The sequence below is a fragment of the Taeniopygia guttata genome, chromosome 30 (assembly GCF_048771995.1).
Source record: "Taeniopygia guttata chromosome 30, bTaeGut7.mat, whole genome shotgun sequence".
NCBI classification, from domain to species: Eukaryota; Metazoa; Chordata; class Aves; order Passeriformes; family Estrildidae; genus Taeniopygia; species Taeniopygia guttata.
The window spans coordinates 5987285-6006610 of record NC_133055.1 but is presented as its reverse complement, the minus strand read 5'-3'; the positions used below and the strand labels follow the sequence as shown (position 1 = coordinate 6006610).

The 19326-nt window shown below is 53.2% G+C and overlaps 3 protein-coding genes and 1 long non-coding RNA gene across 4 annotated transcripts in view; 2 read left to right on the top strand and 2 right to left on the bottom strand.

The window, feature by feature from the left end:
- LOC100226816 (uncharacterized) overlaps positions 1 to 19326 on the top strand; it is a 1189242-nt gene that overhangs the window by 168324 nt on the left and 1001592 nt on the right. The gene's annotated exons all lie outside the window — the stretch shown is intronic.
- LOC121469068 (uncharacterized) overlaps positions 1 to 19326 on the bottom strand; it is a 662903-nt gene that overhangs the window by 101557 nt on the left and 542020 nt on the right. The window lies entirely within an intron of this gene.
- LOC140680965 (olfactory receptor 14A16-like) lies at positions 6994 to 7926 on the bottom strand. Its single transcript, XM_072919853.1, has one exon. The coding sequence runs from the start codon at positions 7924 to 7926 to the stop codon at positions 6994 to 6996; it is 933 nt and encodes a 310-aa protein (XP_072775954.1).
- On the top strand, positions 16496 to 19041 carry LOC115492433 (uncharacterized). The gene is made up of 2 exons (XR_012052286.1): positions 16496 to 16650; positions 17362 to 19041. It is a non-coding gene; the product is annotated as an uncharacterized lncRNA (long non-coding RNA).

The following is a 19326-nucleotide window of genomic DNA, read 5'->3' as shown; positions in this document are numbered from 1 at the left end:
TATAAATGTAAGTAAGGTGTTGAATAATGTGATATTTATTTGAATTTCAGAAAGACTGCACAACTCTTTGAAGCTCAAAGCATGAAGCCAGTCAGTTGAGAGGACCTTGAATGACGAGAGAGCACCTAGAAGAGGAAATCTGGGAGCAACAGGAAGGACATAGATTGAGCTGGTCTAGTGAACAGATTTCCTTAGAGATGGCCATTTAAACAGGAGAGCTGGAAACACCTGAAGGAAGAGGGAGATGATGCAATAAACAGAATATTGGTGACTCAAGAGGATGGAAAGATCAATATTTCTTCTTCTCCCATCAATACACTTCCAAGAAATTCCTGTTCCTAGAGGGAAAACATTGGTCTTTCTTAAAAGTAGTGTAAGTGACCCAGATAATAAAAATGTCCCTGTATAATATGAAATGTACACGTATTAACACCTGTGCCCCTTTCCAGGCAGACATCAGCTGTGTGCCCATGACCAGGCAGTGCCACTTGTGCCCTGAGGTGACGAGCAGGGATTGGATCTCTCAGAGAGGAGCTGAGGGAGAGCAGAGCACCTTGCAAGCTGCAGGTCCCTGCCAGCCCCGCAGGGCTCCTGTGCCATCAACATCTGCTCTGCTCCAGTCTGGAACAGGGCCCAGCACTGTGCCGGGGCCATCAGAGAGCTGAGGTGTGTGCTGGAATTCCATGCTCTCCCCATGGCGCAGCAGCCCTGCATTTCCCTGCTCCAGCCTTGGTCTCCAGCAAAGCCATGGAGGCTCTTTGGGCTCCTGAGTGTTCCTGCAGCCCCCAAGGGCAGCTGAGCTCTGCCTTTGGCACAGGCAGCCCTGGCCAGCGCAGGCCATGCTCAGCAATTCCTTGTCTGTGCCCGGCCTTGCTGCCAGCCCCAGCTCAGCAGCCAGGGCTGCCGAGGGCTGGGACAGACAGAGGCTGGTGCTGACAAATGTCCTGGGCCCCCTCCCTGCTCTGTCCATGCCCCAAGGGCACAGAGCAGCCTCCTCTCTCGGGCTCTTGCCTGTTTTCAATGCCTTGCCCAGGCGCTGGCCCTGCCCCACAAGGCCTGGGCTGAGTCCTGCCCCTGCCCGCTCAGCCAGGCTGAGATGGACACTGATGGTTTCTGTGCCAGGCTCTCCCAGCCCAGCCCAGCTCCCTGCAAGCTCTGCCAGCTGCCCTGAGCTCTGGGCAGCACCAAGGGCCTCTCCCCAGCCCAGCCCAGCCGGCTCTGGCCCCACAGCTCTGCTCAGGCCAGGCTGCTCTGGGAATGGAGCCGCTGAGGAATGGAGTCACATCCAGGGGTGTCCCCAGGGCTCAGCACTGGGGCCAGGTCAGTGAAATCTCTTTATTGCTGATCTGGACGAGGCCATCAAGGGCACCCTCAGTCAGTTCCAGGTGAGCCCAGGCTGGGTGGGAGTGTGGCTGTGCTGGAGGGCAGGAAGCTCTGCAGAGGGATCTGGACAGGCTGGAGCCATGGGCCCAGGACAATGGGATGAGGTTCACCAAGGCCAAGGGCCGGGTCCTGCCCTGGGCTTACAACCACCCCAAATCCCTGGCTGTGCCCTGCCCCTGATCCCCACAGCCTGTCCTGTTTCCTTCATCCCTGCATTGCCAGGGACTTTCTGGGACAAGGGAGCTCTGCTCTGGGGATGGAGGGAGCTCCAAGTGCTACCACTGGAGTGGGAACCACAACTCATCAGGTTTGTGTCCTTTGGGGGTCAGGAACTGGTGAGACTCAGAGTCACAGAAAGTTTCTCTTCATGGCCAACAGACCATAATTGAACAGGACACAATTTAATAACAATCGCACTCATCCTTAAGCTATGTGCAACATCCTAGCAATGTCTGATGAGTCCAGCATTCAGAGGTGATTTCCATACTAAAACTGATTTTAGACAAACGTGGTTCTGTTTGATAGATATAAACTGAACTAAGTTTTTGTATCAGGATGCTCGTCCTGGAGTGGGGGAAAAACAGATCAAACAATTCTCGATTTGCAAAGCTGTCAGTGGTGGATGGAGAAGGGAGGTCAGGCTGCTTTTGAAGTTGAGGAAATGCTAAAACCAGCCTGGCTCATTTAATCTCCTCCTGGCCTGGCTGATCTCCCCTCTTTCCCCTTCCATCCATTGGCTTCTGTCTCCCACCAGGTGCCCCGGTGAAGAGCCTGGCTCTGTGTTCTCCATCCCCTCCTCGCTGGCACTGCCAGGCTGGGATGAGGAGCCCCTCAGCCTTCCCTGCTCCGGGCTGGACAAGCCCAGCTCCCTCAGCCTCTGCTCACAGCCCAAGGGCTCCAGCCCCACCTTGGGGGCCCTTCCCTAACCCTGCTCCAGCTGCCAGACATCTCTCCTGCCCTGGGGAACCCAACCCAGGCCACAGGGACCTGGATAATCCACGTCCTTGATGTCCTGGTCACACAGCCCTGGCTCCTTTTCCCCATGTCAGGCTCTGGGGTGGATCCTGTGGAACATCCTTTGGTGGAGGCTGTGGCTCCAGGGGGACCAGGGGGATACTGGGGGACAGGGACCCCGCTGGGCATGAACAGCATTGGACTTGTTGGGAGAAACTGTGAGGGGGAGCTGGGGCAGAGTGACCAACCCAGTGACCTCACAGAGCCCTCCTGGGATGTCACACAGCCCCTCTGCGATGTCACAGCCCATTCTGTGATGTCACACAGCAGGTCTCTGATATCACAGCCAACACTGTGATGTCACAGCCAGCTCTGTGATGTCACAGAGACTGTCTTTGATGCCGTAGCTGCTCGATGACCTCACATAACCCACTCTGTGATGTCATAGCCCACTCTGTGACCTCATGTTTCCAGATCATAAATTGTCTCTACCGGGTGAGCTGACACCTGGAGCTTGTTCTCCAAAACCCCAGGCCCATGGAAACCACACAATGCCCATTGTGGGAGAAGGGGAACTGGAAGTTCACCAGCCTCAGTGTCCTGCCAGCTCAGCCAGGCCCACGGGAACATTGGGGTCCACGACCACCAGGGACAACCAGGGAGACCCCCAGGACAGAAGAACACATGGGTAAAGGGGAAGGGAAATGTGTTCATGATTTTGGGGAAATGATTATCAGATGTGTGTTTAGTCCAGAACAATCAATGAATGCATGTGCAAAATGCAGACTATGAACAGAAACTTTCCTGCACTCAGCATGCTCGGCTTTGGAAGGAGCTATCCCCTGTGCATCCAGCTGAATAAAGAATGCTGCTTCTTAATGCTGCACTGGTGTTAAGGAGTTTTCTGTTTTACCGAATTTTTGGTAACACTCCACTCCCAAGGAAAGCTCTGTCTCCTGCTGCTCACAAACAGAGAAGGGCTGGTGGCAGATGTGGGGGTCGGAGGCTGCCTGGGGCACAGTGACCATGAAATAATCGAGTTTTCAATGATATGTGAAAGAAGGAGGGGCAGCAATAAAACTTCTGCGCTGGAATTAGGAAGGGCAGACTTTGGCCTGTTTAGGATGCTGATTTGGGGAGTACCAAATCAGGTACTGATTTTTAAGGGAAACAGCCCTTAAAAGCAAAGGGGTCCAGGGAGGATGGACACATTTCAGGAAAGTAATATTAAGGAGGAAGGAGCAGCTTGTCCCAGTGTGGCAAAAGATGAGCTGGTGAGGAAAATGACTGTCCTGGCTGCCCATGGAGCTTTTGTGGGAACTTGGGGGAAGAAATTACTGGGAAATCAGGAAGTGTTTAAGTGTGGGAATCCAGGGCTTCCCTCTGTCTGCCCTGGATTGCCTGGGACACTGGCAGGGGGTCGGGAACCCCCCTGTACAGAGCCCCGAGAGACACTGTCTCTGATTTCTGTCCATGGAAAAGAGTTTTCAATCTTACAGGATTAATTACAAGCTCTGAGTGTTTTATATAAGTAATAATTAAGTGTGGCATGGGTGCAAAAGTAAAATTTAAGGTTTCTAGATTAGGGGTTCAGTGGGGACAAGATGGAGAAAATTGGGTGTGTCTTGTCCTTTTTCTCCTTCTTCATGCCCTCCATGTTTCACTGTAGTGTTGGTGTTTTTCTGTTGGTTTAGGCTGGGGACACACTGATCAACGTAGATGATAGATATTGGCACGTTATTGTAAATCCAGCACAGGTAGTTTCTGGTATATAATGTTTGTACCATCCCACTGGGGGCAGAGCCCCACACGCTGCCCTGCAGGACAGACCGGCAGCAGGGCAGCAGAACATGTTAGAGATAAGCAAGAATAAACAACCTTGAAAACAGCACAGACGAATTATGGCTTCTTCTTTGGCAACGGGGCAGAAAGACAGAGACTTTCTACAATTTCGGAATCATCAATACCCACAGATTCCGACATTTAAGGATGTTGAAAGGTCATTCAGAGAGAGAAGTTGGGACATGAAACCTCAATTAGAACTTAACCTGGCAGCTTTTGTAAACAGAATAAAAATAGTTTTTATTTTAAAAATTTACAGCAAAAAGAGGGGGAAGGAGAATTTCTACTCTTTATTGGATGCAGCAGAGAATAGAGTAACCCAAGATAAGGAAAAGGACAAAGTACATAACCTTGTTTGTCTCAATTTTCAATACATGGACAGGTTGTCCTCAGGACAAGAGTTCTCCTGAGCTGGCAGATGGGCACAGGGAGCAGAACAGCCCCCTGTAATCCAGGAGGAAGCAGCTGGTGACCTGCTGAGCCACTCAGATGCTCACAGGTGTATGGGATGGGATGGGATCCATCCTAGGGGGGTGAGGGAGCTGGTGGATGAGCTCCCCAAGCTGCTCCCCATCATTTACCATCAGTCCTGGCTCACCAGGGAGGTCCCAGAGCACTGGAGGTGCCAGTGTGAGCCCATCCCCAGGAAGGGCTGGAGGAGGATCTGGGGAACTCCAGGCCTGTCAGCCTGACCTCGGTGCCCGGCAAGGTTATGGAACAGATCACCTTGAGTGCCACCACAGGGCACCCACACGATGGCCAAGGGGTCAGAGCCAGCCAGCGTGGATTTAAGAGGGGCAGGTCCTGCCTGAGCACCCTGATCTCCTTTTATAACCAGGTGACCCACCTGTGGATGTGGGAAAGGCTGTGGATGTGTCCATCTGGACTTCAGCAAAGCCTTGGACACTGTCTCTGACAGCATTCCCTGGAAAAGCTGCAGCCCACGGCTTGGGCAGGTTCCCTCCTGGCTGGGAGATGGAAGAGCTGGCTGGAGGCTGGGCCCAGAGAGGGGTGGGGATGGTGCTGCACCCAGCTGGTGTCCAGTCCCTGGTGCTGTCCCCAGGGATCTGTGTTGGGCCCAGTCCTGTTTAACATCTTCACCGATGATCTGGGTGAGGGGATCGAGCCCACCATCCCCAAATTTGCAGGTGACACCAAGCTGGGTGTGAGTGTGGGTCTGCTGGAGGGCAGGACAAGAAGACACAGCCTTCAGCTGCACCAGGGGAGGTTTGGGCTGGACAAGAGGAAGAAGTTCTTCACAGAAAGGGTGAGTGGGCATTGGAATGGGCAGGCCAGAGGGGAGGTGGCAGAGTCACTGTCCCTCTCCAGTGGCACTCAGTGGCATGGTCTGGGTGACAAGGCAGTATTAGGGCATCAGTTGAACTTGATTGTCCCAAAGGTCTTTTCCAGCCTATTTGATTCTGTCATTCTGTGATGACTGGGACACTCTGGGGCTGTTGTGACCCTGCAGGGCCTGGTGGAACTAAGAGGACCATGGTGACACTGTGCAGCCCCATAGAACCAGGGCTCCCTTGTGGTGCTCTGGGGCCCAATGGAACCAGGGAGTCCCCGTGACACTGGGTCCTGGTGGAACCACAGAGGCCATGGTGACACTGCGGGGCCTCGTGTAACCGAGGGGTTTCACCATTGTGACACTGCGAAACCAAGGAGAGCATTGGGAGAGTCCAGGGCCCAGTGGAACCAAGGGGCCCTTCTGACACTGCGGGGCCTCATGGAACCAAGGGGACATTGTGACACTGCAGGACCTTGTGTAACCAAGGGGCCACTGTGACACTCTGGGGCCTCCAGGAATCTGAAAGGCCCTTGTGACACTGTGTGGGCTCGTGGAAACAAGGAATCCATTGTGACACTGAGGGGACTTGTGGAGCCACAGAGAGCATTGTGACAGTGTGGGACCTCATGTGACCATGGGGCCTTTGTGACACCCTGGGGCCCCATGGAACCAAGGGGCCACTGTGAAACTGCGGCACCAACGAGAACATTGTGACACTGTGAAGCCTCATGGAACCAAGGAGTCCATTGTCACATTTTGGGGCTCCATGGAACCAAGGAGACCAGTGTGACAGTGCAGGGCCTGGTGCAACCAAAGGGACATTGTGACACTGAAGGGACACATGGAACCAAGGACATCTTTGTAGATGACACCAAGCTGGATGTGGGTGTTGATCTGCTGGAGGGTAGGAGGGCTCTGCACAGGGCCTTGGAAACTCTGGATCCAGGGCCCAAACCCAACAAGGTGAGGTTTAACAAGTCCAAGTGCCGGGTCCTGCACTTTGGCCACAACAACCCCTGCAGCGCTACAGGCTGGGGACAGAGGGGCTGGACAGCAGCCAGGCAGAAAGGGACCTGCAGGGACTGATGGACAGCAGGCTGGACATGAGCCAGCCGTGTGCCCAGGTGGCCAAGAAGGCCAATGGCTCCTGGCCTGGATCAGGAATGGTGTGGCCAGCAGGAGCAGAGCTGCTGTGCCAGCACTGATCTGCCCCCAGCTCTGCACACAGACATTGCTGCTGCAGGTCCAGAGAAGGCGACAAAAGGGCATCTCTGCAGAAAACTGCGCTGGGAGATCGTTTAGTTCCTTTAAAGCCACCGAGAGTGCAGCCCCTCATTGACATGGTCTGTTGCAATAGGGAATGTGGACACAAACAAAATGAGAAATGGCACCAAAAATGACATTTATTGTGGAAAACATGAAAAAAGAACAACAAAGGAAAAAAATCCCCATAATTAAACCAACAAGAAGTACAAAAGACAACTTTTATTACAAGTGATTTGCAGAAATTGGCCAGCAGTTCAATGTCCCTGAAAGCACCCAGTCATGAGTCTCCACACTGCAGCCTTGAGCTCCTGGTTCCTCAGGCTGTTGATGAGGGGGTTCAGGGCTGGAGGCACCACCGAGTACAGAACTGACAAGGCCAGATCCAGGGATGGGGAAGACATCAAGGGGGACTTCAGGTAGGTAAATACACCAGTGCTGATGAACAGTGAGACCACGGCCAGGTGAGGGAGGCAGGTGGAAAAGGCTTTGTGCCGTCCCTGCTCAGAGGGGATCCTCAGCACAGCCCTGAAGATCTGTACATAGGAGAAAACTATGAACACAAAACATCCGAATACCAAACAGGCACTAACAGCAATGAGCCCAAGTTCCCTGAGGTGGGATTTGGAGCAGGAGATCTTGAGGATCTGTGGGATTTCACAGAAGAACTGTCCCAGGGCATTGCCATGGCACAGGGGCAGGGAAAATGTATTGGCTGTGTGCAGCAGTGAATAGAGAAAGGCACTGGCCCAGGCAGCTGCTGCCATGTGGGCACAAGCTCTGCTGCCCAGGAGGGTCCCGTAGTGCAGGGGTTTGCAGATGGACACGTAGCGGTCGTAGCACATGATGGTCAGGAGGAAATACTCTGCTGAGGTGAAGAAGAGAAAGAAAAAGAGCTGTGCAGCACATCCTGTGTAGGAGATGGTCCTGGTGTCCCAGAGGGAATTGTGCATGGCTTTGGGGACAGTGGTGCAGATGGAGCCCAGGTCGCTGAGGGCCAGGTTGAGCAGGAAGAAGAACATGGGCGTGTGCAGGTGGTGGCCGCAGGCTACGGCGCTGATGATGAGGCCGTTGCCCAGGAGGGCAGCCAGGGAGATGCCCAGGAAGAGGCAGAAGTGCAGGAGCTGCAGCTGCCGCGTGTCTGCCAGTGCCAGCAGGAGGAAGTGGCTGATGGAGCTGCTGTTGGACATTTGCTGTGGCTGCACATGGGCACCTGTTCAGAGAAAAGGATAGTTAAGTTTTGGAGGAGTTATCTGTAACCAAAATCAAAGCCATTTCCCATACACCCTCCTCTGTGACACACAAGGATATTCTTCTGTGTTTAAGAGCTTAGAGGTTTTCATTTTAAGCTCCCCCTATGTCTCTCCTGCTATTCTTGGATATCAGAAACGCCCAGCATTTCTGCTACCCTCCAGGAGAACAGAGTTGGTTCCCTGAGGCTACAGGATTAGTGGAGACTGGGGAGACATGGTCTGTCACTTCATTCTGCTTGGAGTTTCTCTGGGCTTTCATTTTCTCAAATTAAGGATACTCACACTCCCATGTTTCTCTTACAAACCCCCAGGTACAGCTGAGACAGATGGATCAACCACAGCCCAGCTCCACATTTGCATCCAAGGACTCACATTGCTCATTTCACCAACCCAGCAGCATTTTCAGTGTCAAAACACCTCTGCCTTTCCCCATCAATCTTATAACTCAGCTATGCTCTAGGACAGGTTTGCTCCCTGGATTGAAGATATCAGCTTGGACTGAAATCTCAGGGAGACTTCCAAGTGTCCTTCTGATGGCACTGGATGAAGGGAGATGCAGCTCCTTCCCTGGCTGCACTGCCAGCATTGCCCAGAGCCGGGCACTGGGGACAGCTGTGTCACCCTGAGCCAGCTGTGCCCCCTGCCAGAGCCCCCCGTGCCGGGCAGCTGCTCCCAGCCCTGTGCTCTGCAGAGGGAACTGGGCCCGGGGCTGCAGAGCTGCCCCACGGCTCTGCTGCAGCTCTGCCTGCACAGGAGGGGCTGCACGCCTTGGAGCCCCGGCCCTGAGGGCAGAGGCTTGGCTGGGGGACAGGAGGGAGGGGGCTTGTGCAGAGGGAGGGGCTGCACTGGAGGGGATCCTCTGGACATCTCTAAACTCTCCCTTCCAGAGCATTTCTCGCTTTTGTTTTCTCTCCTTCCCTGATCTTATCTCTGCTTCCTGGAGATTTTCCTCCTGCAAGTGTTTCCCTGTGCCTGATCTCTCCCTGCCAGCACTCCCAGACCCCAAATCTCTGTGCACTCTCCTTGGCCTGACAGAACCCTCCCTGTTTGCAGGACACTGGCTGGGGGCAGGTTCTGTTTGCAGCTTGGAGCAAGGACAGCTCAGACTGAGCCTGATGGCTCCAGCAAAGGTGGTGCTGCTGCTGTCCATGGGCAGAGTGGCTGAAAGCACATGAGGGATCACTTGTGAACCTATTGATCACTAAAATAACAGTTTGGATATCTCATGCACTTGTCAAAATTCATAAACCACCATTAATATTAAACCCCTTCCCTGTCACTCTCCAATAATAGGAAACTGAATAAAAAGTCTTAGGAAATATCCTCCTTTTTATCAAAATCGTTGTCTTGGAAAAATTCTATGACTGATCAGAACCTCTCAGCATCTCAGAGCTTTATGAGCATTTCACCTGCCCAGTACCAGAAATGCTCAGAGTTGTACTCACAGGGTCTGTGGGCATTGGGATGTTCCAGCTTTAGGAGATCTCTCCAGGAGCTGCAGCTGCATTGTCCTGCAGCCAGAGGTTCCTGTGCCAAGGGCTGGCAGTGATTCTGCCCCAGGCACTTCTCAGCCCCTTCCAGCCCTGACTGATTGAAGCTCTCTGTGCCTCTGTGCTGTGCCCGGGCTGGCTGCAGGCAGTGCCCCAGCCCTGCTGGGCTGGGAGAAGAGCTGCTCAGCAAGAGAAATGTGCTTTTGAAGCTCTGCTTGGTTACCAGGATCACCCTCTGTGCCAGGAGCCCGGCCCAGCTCAGCAGCACAGACACAGCACAAGGACTTTAATGACCCTCTGGGGCTTTGTGCTCAGGCCCTGAACATCAGGCCCTGAGAGGGAGCTGCAGAAACCTCTCCAGAACTCCAAGTCACAATCCAACTCCAAAGTTTCTTGGACTTTTAATGGGTCCCACTGAGGGACACGACTGAGAAAGTGTCCCCAGGCCCCAGGCAGAGCAGAGAACTGGAGGCACTGATGACAGGTGGGGACAAAGAGAAGCCAAGTCTTGGTGCCCTGGGGCACAGCAGAGTCTGTGCCACCAAGGGCTGTGAGGAGACACCTTGTCCTGAGGCCCTGGGGCCTCCTGGCACAGCCCCAGCCAGGCTGGGCACTGGCACCCCCTGGTCCTGCCCTCAGCATCCCCCCCTAGCCCACATCCACATCCCAGTGGCCTCAAGGATCTGCTGGAAGGAGTCCCTGGGGAGCCTTGGTCAGGAATGGCCCTGGGGGCTCCTTCATGCTCCCAGGGACTGCAGGTGTTTCAACTGACTTTGGCTTTTGCTTTTGCCTTGGAGTGTCTGAGAGCTTTCTGCAATCCTGGCCTCCAATTATCTGCTGTAATTAGTCCCTGGAGAGACTTTGTCGATAACAACACTCAGTGGGGCCCATTAATGCTTCAAGGTACTTCAGTTCTTTTAAGGTACTTGGTGTTTCTGCTTTGATACAGACTCTGTGTGAGGTTTGTGCAATCATGGCCCCAATTATCTGCTTTAACGAGTCCCTTGAGAGCTTTGTACTGACACTCAGTGGGGCTCATTAATACTTTAAGATACTCAAGGTTTTTAAGGTACTTTGGATTTTCCTTTCCACATTGAGAGGTTTTGGTGCCATTTTGAGTCTGTGAGAGGTTTTTGTGCCATCCTGGCTTCCAGTTGTCTCCTCCAAGGAGTCCATGAAGAGCCTGTGTTGGGGATGGACCTCAGTGGGTCCCATAAATGCTTTGAGACACTTTGGGTTTTTCCTCTGTCTCTGACTCCTGGAAAGGTTTGTGTAATCTCCTCTCAGGCCCTGAGGTTCCAGGGCTCAGCTCCAAATGCACCACGGGGCTCAATAGGATCAAGCAAGTCCTGACAAACCATGGCTCTGCCTTGATTTCCCTCTTGTCTGGGGCAGTTCATCAGGAAGTTTCTGTAGTAGTTTCGGTTCATCATTTTGTGATTTCTCGGCCAATGCATCAATTAGAGTGGTGGGTTCAGTGTTGGCTAATTACCAGTGCACTCACTAGAATATACTTACTCATTTCCTGCTGTGAGGTAGGATTAGGAGAAAGGCAAAGTGGGATCAAAACTGTAAAAGGGTGTAGAGAAAAGTTTATTAACAGTAGATAAAAGAAAGAGTAATAAGAATCAGAGCAAAGCATTCAGACCACTTCCTCTCTCCTTATAACCTGACAATATAAAGAGACAAAACCTAAATTTTTCTGTCAGTTTTCCACCTCTAGAATAGTCTTTGTTCAGTTCACTTAGGGAGAGAATTCCTCCTGTTAATTTTATGGAGACTTCTCCACAAGACAACAGTTATCTCATGGCTTTTCATTCCACGTATAACAGCTGCCTGGAAAAATCTGCAATCGTGAAGTTCCTCTGAAATAGATTTTTGCAGTTCACTTAAGTTAACAAAATGAATTAAGCATTTATATTTTAGCTTGTACAGTTATGTGTTGAATTTAAACCTTTTACTTAAGAAATCTCTTCCATAGTTCAAAGGGCATAAGAAAATGCAAATTTCTGAAGCTTATTACACAAAGAACAATGCCTAAGGATGCAAAGAATCCAGATAAAGAAGCTTCCCTGTCTCCAGGCCTATCAAGACTGACAGATGTACACAGATAAGCACCGAAGGACTGAAAGTGCATGTGCAGAGAGAATTCAAAAGTTCAATCATGAAGAAGACCACGATCTTCAGCCTCAAGAGACCACCAGAGACCCCCGCAGGACCACCATGGCAAACCACGCATGCCCAGAAGGGCCTAGACCTATTTAGCATGAGAGGCGAGGACAGGCGGGGCCAGGGGTTGAATATGCATGGGAAGGTTGTGTAATTATTGCATATGGAACACCTTTGTGAAGAAAAGTGTGGGTCAGAGTAAGGATCGGGGCACAAGTTTTTGGAGAGCTATCTCACTTGTGCTGGGCACTGGCAATACAAACCCACTTCATAACTACCCCAAGTTGTGGAGTCTATTTATTTATTCCACATATCACTTCAAAAGTATAGAATTGTGACGTTCAAAGGTAGAAATAGAAACTGCCGAAAGCTTGCATAAAAATGGAAAATAGAAACTACTGGGAAAAGCTTATGACTATGCATGAATCTGATCAATAAATACCAGCAAGCCCAACAATCAGTGTGCAGTTGGAGGGGAAACCCCCCACCACTGTGCCCAGTGCTGTCTTTGCTCATACATTACAATAATAATTACTAAATAATAATAAGTAATTGAATTAATGCTTGATATATTGGCTGAGTCAATCTTCCCATTTCTAACAGAAATTATTATGAAAAAGTGACCCTTCTTCCAGACAAACTCCACCAAGTAATTCCCTGCATTTCTCCTTTTCAGATTCTTTCAGCCATCCACTGAGAGGTCCAGCTTGTTCTGGTGCTTTCCATGAACTGATTGAACTCTTGATTTACATCATTGCATGAGATGTGGAAGCTTCTAAACTGAACACAGAAACAAACTCCCTCTGTCAGCCCATGTTCATCTTCTACCTCACTTTCAAGATGTCCATGGGGATGTTGGAATGAAATCACACAGCTCTCCATTTCTGGCTGAAGGCTCTGGAGATTCTTTCTCTGCATTCCCTGACAATTCCTGGCAGCCTGTCATGGTTTCTTAGGGTAGAACAATAACAATGAAAACCTCACCAATGGCACAACTGCCCAGCCCACAAGGAAAAGAAAGAACAAGTTGTAAAGTTCTTCAAATATTTGTCCTGCTGTGCTGCAAGAGTCGAGCTGCACACACGGTGTGGAAAGCCAAGAGAAGCCGCAGCTGGTGGCACATCTTGTGGCAGAAGCTGCTCAAAGCTTCCTCGTTCTCCAGCAAAGGTTCTAGGAAAGAGCAAACAGGACTGTGGAGAAGATTCGGGAAAACTGAAACAGCTTTTAAGAAATGAAATTAAAATGGAACAAAACAATTTAAGATGTTTTTCTGTTTCCTTTTATGCTCCCCTTTTCCATCTTGCACTACTTCCCCATCCCATTAATCCAAATGGATCTCACTTCTAAGATCCATGACTTGGCTAGTTTTAGACACTCTAAAATACCATGAGCTACACACGGTTTGCCTTACCCTGTGATTTTTTTTTTTTTTTTTTTTTTTTTTAATCAATGCTGGAGACTAAGTGCAGTGCTTGGGTCAGGTACAAATTCAGCATTCAGGCAATGCACTCCGATAGTGTTTGACCCACAGCAGGGACAATGCACAGCAGTGACCGAGGGGATTCCTGTGTCCCTGTGCAGGAGTCCAGACTCTGGGTTTGGGCTGAACAGGGCAAAGTTCCCGTGTTGGGACAGGTTCAGGGGCTGCCCCGGGGAGCGCGGGGCTGGGCGCGGGGGCGAGCGGGCAGCGGACACACGGACACGGGGACACACGGACATGGGCACACAAACACGGGGATACACGGACACAGGGACACACGGACACGGAGCTTCAGCTGCAGCGGCAGCAGCAGCAGCAGCAGTGGAAGCAGCAACTCTATCGACTCTCTCTTGCATCTCCTCTCCCTCTCCCGCTCTCCCTCTCCCGCTGTCCCCTCCTCTCCCACTCTCCCTCTCCCCCTGCCCGGCCGGGCCATGCCCCCGGCCCGCCCCCGGCCCCGGGCGGGGCTGCCCCGTCCCCGCCCCGCCTGTCCCGCCGCGGTCTCGCCTCCGCCCGGCTCTGGGCGTGCTGGCGGTGCCACTGCATCAGTGCCCGGGGCTGGGGAGGCATCGCCGCCCTTTGGCTCCGCCTGGCCCGAGCCCGGCCCCGGCCCCGCCGTGGGCTCCGGTCCCGGCCCGGCCGCCGCTGTCCCGGGGCCGGGAGAGAACGCCTGGGGATGGCCGGCCCGGGGCGCTCGGGGGGCGCTCGGGGTTCCTGTCCGAGGAGGAGCTACGGGGTCCTGCACAGGGACATCAAACCAGGGAACATCCTGCTCGACCTGGCCTCCGGGCAGCTGAAATTGATCGGCTTTGGCTGTGGCGCCTTCCTCCGAGACACAGCCTACACCCAGTTTGCAGGTGAGCCCTGCCAGGGGATGCTCCTGGGCATCTCATGGCCCAGCCGAGGTGCAGCACCGGGGCTTCCCCTATTGCAGCCGGGATGGGATTAATGCTGGAGCCAGGTTGATTTGGGTGGGGTGTGAGGGGGTCCAGCTCCCATCCCTGCTGACAGCCTTCAGCACCCACTGTGCCTTGGGCTGGGGCTGGAGCTGGGGCAGCCAGCCCAACAAAAACCCCCATGGGGGTAGCAGAGAGGGGGGTCTGACCCCATGCCAGTTTGTGTGCAGGTGAGGAAGGGCTTGGACTACTCTGGTCCCCTTGTTTGCCTTGGCTTATTAACATTTATGGAGCCATGCTGGCAGGGAGGAGAGTGGGTTTCTCCACCACTGGGTGAGTTTTTCTTTTATGTGTCATGGTTGTGCCTTCCCAGGGTTTCTGCTGCCCTCTTCCAGCACCAGTGGCTTCTGTTCCAGCCCCGAGTCTGTACACAAGTCCCAGGTGCTGGCGAGAGGGCAGCGGTCACCCCATGTGCCACTGGGGCAGCCCCTGCATGCCCAGGGGTGCTGGGGCCAGGCTCTGGGAGCAGTAGCATCCCCCTGATGAACCCCATCTGTATTGCATAGGAACATGGTCATACAGCCCCTGGAATGGATTCACTTGGGCTGGTACTATGGCAAGCCAGCTACCATCTGGTCCCTGGGCATCCTGCTGCACCAGATGGTCTGTGGGGAGCTCCCTTTCAGGAGGGGCCAGAACATCAGCTGGGACCATCAGCTCTCGCTGCCACAATTGCTCTCTCCAGGTGGATCCTCATCTCTGGCCACGGGGGAATACCAGTGCTGGGAGACAGCAGCAGCTTGTGAGCATCTCGCTCTGGCAGCCGCTGAGGAGGTGGCACATGTCCTGCTCTCCTGCTCTCCTCCAAAATGGGGAACTGATGGAAAGTTTAGGCCCACCTCTGAGTACATCCAGCATGGCCTGGGCTCGGGAATAGCGGGGCAAAGCCAACAGGAGCCTTCTCCAACTGACTGGTGGTTTCTGGTTTCTCTGCCCAGAGTGCCAGGATCTGATCAGGTGGTGTTTATCCATGCTGCACTTGGACAGGCCCTCCTTAGAAGAGCTGTTCTGTGATCCCTGGATGCAGGATATTCATCTGCCCTAGAAGAAGGGCACAGGCACACGTGGATGCAGGGCCCTGGTAAGTTACAGCTCCACACATGCCTTGGCAATGAGAAGCAAAGGAACCCAGACATTTGGTCCTGCCTGTGTCACTGCCCAGGGGTCATCAGATGGGAACACGCAGCCCTTGTGCTGCAGCTGAGCTGCTCTGCCCAGCACTGGTGGCTGCCATCTGAGCTGGTTTTGCTTGTCCTGGTTCCCTGACAGCTGGGGCCCTGGGCAGAGCCCTGACAGCCTGGGCTCACCCCAGGGAAGGAGAAGGAGCCCCTGGAGAAGCTGCACCAGGTGGGGCTGCTGCTGCTGGGGACAGCGAGGACGACATCAAGGATGAGAACCTCTTGCTCCACCTGGTCTCTGGCAGGCTGAAGATGATGGACTTTGATTCTGGCACCTTCTCCAAAGCCAGGCTCCAGAGGGAATTTGCAGATAAGTCCACACACAGGGGATGCTCCCAGATTTGGGCATTGCTCAGCCTGGCTGGGAACCAAAGGTTCCCCCTTTGCTGGGGCGGATGCAGCTGATCCTTCAGTCGGCTGCCAGGCTGCTTTTGGCAGGGCTGGGGGCATGGGCTGGGGTGGGTACGAAATGGGAGTGGGCTCCTGGCCCTGCCAACAGCCCCCAGCACCCACCGTGCCCCGGGTGGGGCTGGGCTGGGGCAGCCAGCCCGACACAAACAAACCCCCACGGTGGGAGCAGAGGTGGGACTGCAGAGCCTGTGCAGGGGCTGCTTTGCTTTGCAGGCAGGGAAGGGCTTGGGCTGCTGCACTGCCCTTGTTTGCTTTGGGATCACCATGGGGGCAGTGCAGGGGAAGGGAGAAAGCCTGGGCTTCCCTCACCTGTGACTTTTTTTTTTTACTTTTTTCCTTGTTTCTCCTTTTTGTCTGTAATCTATTTTCAATAATTTGTTGTTTGTTTTTCTAGAGGAAAACCTGTTCCAGGTGGGGTCCAGTCTGCATCAGGATGTGCTTGGGAGCAGCTGCGGCGTGGATGGGCCATGCCCTTGGAGAAGGCTGAGGGCATCGTTTGGGACCAGCTTTTCTTCCAGCAGTGGATGGCATGAGGTGAGTCCTGTCTGCTGGGGATGGTGGGATCAGAGCTTTGGGGAGATGGCAGCGAGCACAGGAGCGTCCTGCTCTGGGCAGCTGCTGAGGGCTGGAGGTGCCGTGGCTGGCTGCAGGCTGGGCACATGTCCTGCCCTCCTGCTCTGCTCCCAAAGGCAGCAGTGATGGGCAGCTCTGGGCACAGCTCTGGGCACGGCCAGCATGGCCTGGGCACCGTGGGCGGCTGGGACAAGGGGACAGCAGCCTTCAGCTGACGGGCACTTTCTGGTTTCTCTCCTTGCAGCCGGGCTCTGGGGGTGCTGAGGCTGCTCTGGGCTCTGCCAGGGCTCTGCTGGGCTCTGCCCTGGGCACAGCTGGGCTGGCTCTGCCCTCACATTGCTCTGACAGCTTTGCATCAGACAAGCCTATTCCGAGCACAGTGCCTGAGCTTTCTGCTTTGGCAGGTGAGTGAGACTCTCCTGCAGGCCAGGAGATTGCAGCTGGGAACACACATCCAATTGGCAAGGACCAAAACTCTCCACAGCCCCAGCTGAAAGCCTGGATCTCCCCAAGATGTTTTGTCTTTTCCACTCTTCATTCCTTTTTGGCTGGAATTGTGCAATTGCACTTTCTTCCTCCCCTAGAAGTGCCACAAATAGACTGAACCTGCCAAGTGGGCCGTGTTCCCGAGGCAGTGCAGTCTGGAACTGATGGATGGAGAAGTGCCCTTCTGCACTTCCAAACCAGGCCAAAAAGCTGTAAGAGGGATTTTCTGTCTTTAAGAAACCCTTGACAGTTTCAATGGGAATGTGCAGCTCATTCACAGGGTGAGAAGGAAGGGTATCTTCTGAAGGGTTTGGGATTTAGCAGAGTTTAGATTCCCAGTCCTGCTTGGAGCTGGAAGGGCACAAAGCAATTTCCTCCTCCTTCAACCACAATTTAAAATAACAATGTTGGAAACAAACCAAAAAATTGATTTAAAAAGGCTGCTGAGGTCAGCAAGATGGATCCATGCCATTAGCACATTCACAAGTAAATAACTGAGTTCTCTTTTTCAAAAGACCAGTTACCTCTAAATCCAAAGCTAGAGAAGTTTTTCACTACACACTTGAGTTTTGTATTTATCTTTCACATTTTATATAGTTTTTATTACTTTTTATTTTTCCTTTAAATAGAAACATGCTCTACAAAAGGAGTGTCCTTTGCTCCTGGTTCCCGTGGGGAGCAGCTCCCTTCCCGCTGGCTGAGCTGCTCAGGCAGAGCCCGGCAGCTCCTGGCCCTGCAGGGCTGAGGCTTTTCCCCGTTGCTGGGCACAGACTGATGGGGCAGCACGGCTGAACACGGGGCACACAGAGGGACCAGCAGCAGCTGCCTTTGGCCACCTGAGGCTCCAAGGCCCAAACTCTGAGCAGGCAGGGCTGGAAGAGACTCGCAGGCTCCCTGCTGGCTCTGCTGCCCCACTTGTGCCCACCTGGGAGCCCCCAGTGCCAGCAGGGACTTGAGATGGCAGCCCTGGGCTCCTGGAGGTTGTGCAAGGAACGGAGCTGGGGACTCCCTGTCCATGGAGAGCTTCCAGATGGAAACGGCTGCTGTGCCCAGGCAGATCCAAGGGCAGAGAAAGGAGGGTCTGGACCACGGGATGTGCCAGTCCCACAGTCCTGGGCAGCAGCCACCGAGCCCTGGGGGAGCAGAGGGCACAGCAAGAGGGACAAAACCAGGCAAGGTCAGAGATTGGAGAGAGCCAGACCTGGGAGCAGGAGCAGCTGCTCCATTGCACCCTTGGAGAAAGCTCTTGGCTGGTTCAAAGGGCTGAAAGGCATCAAGGGCAGAGAGGAGGCCACACCAAGCAATGCTCCTGTTTTCACGGCCTGCCCTCTCCATGTCCCAGAAGGAATTGGATGAATTGTGTTCTTCCCTCTGAGTCCTCTCGTTCAGCACGAGCAGCTGAGCACCAGGAGCTGAAGGAGCTGAAGCCTCAGGCCTCAAGAGATGGGCAAGAGGAGACTTTCTGAGCAAATGAACGCTGCTAACATGGACCTGGCTGAATGCAGCAGATGGAATCATGGAATCACAGAATCCTTTCTGTGGGGAAAGACCTCTGAGCTCATCCAGTCCAGCTGTTCAGTGTCGAGCCCAGCACTAAGCCACGTCCCTGAAGTGCCAAGGCCTGGACAACAGCCCTGAGTGAGGCCTGAAGAGCAGGCCCTGAGCCAAAGGTGGCCTCGGGATGAACCTTCCAACCAAAGGTTATCTTTGTATCTGCTCATTAATGAAATATGCATGGTCATTAGCACTGTGGTAGATGTATCCACTCATTAGTGAAACATGTTGTCCCAGATTGAAAGGCAAGATGTATTCCATTTGCCATCTCTATGGCAGTTGTGCAGGGGGCAGATTTCCTTTTCTCTTTCACAACCTATTCTCCTTCTGGGGAGACATCTGCTAATAATGAGCTATTGAATGTCACTGCACGACTGATAAGAACTATAACATCCCGCTGGGAGATGCTCCGCCCAGAGGGAGGAGCCAAGCATTTCTACCTGGATATAATCTTGAGTTTCTGGAACACCAGCATGGCTTTTTCTGCACTGGATTTCCCAGAGGAACAGCTGCCTCTTCCACTGCCTCTTCAGAGGAAGACTACACCATTTTCTACAGGATCACTGCTCCAACAGAACCACACCTGCCACTCCAGGGGGACTGCAACCACCATTCCAATTAGACTGCTACCAACACCCTGACCAAAAGGGTGTCAGGTTGTATTCTGACTGTCAGTGTTGTTTTGCATTACTGCATTGTTTATTATATCTTTTTCTTTTCTTCCCTAATAAAGAGCTGTAATTCCTGCTCCCGTATCTTTGCCGAAAAAGCCCCCATAATTTCAAATTTATAACAATTTGGAGGGAGGAGGTTTACAGTTTCCATTTCAGGGGAGGCTCCTGCCTTCCTTAGCAGACACCTGTCTTTCCAAACCAAGACAATTGCCATGGCAACCTCTGGCATCCCATCCCCAGGGTCATGGGATCCCAGAAGCACAGAAGTGGCTGAGCTGGGAGGGACCCATCAGGATCCTCGAGTCCAACTGCTGGCCCTGCACAGGACACCCCAACACTGCCAGCCTGGGCCTGGCAGCGCTGTCC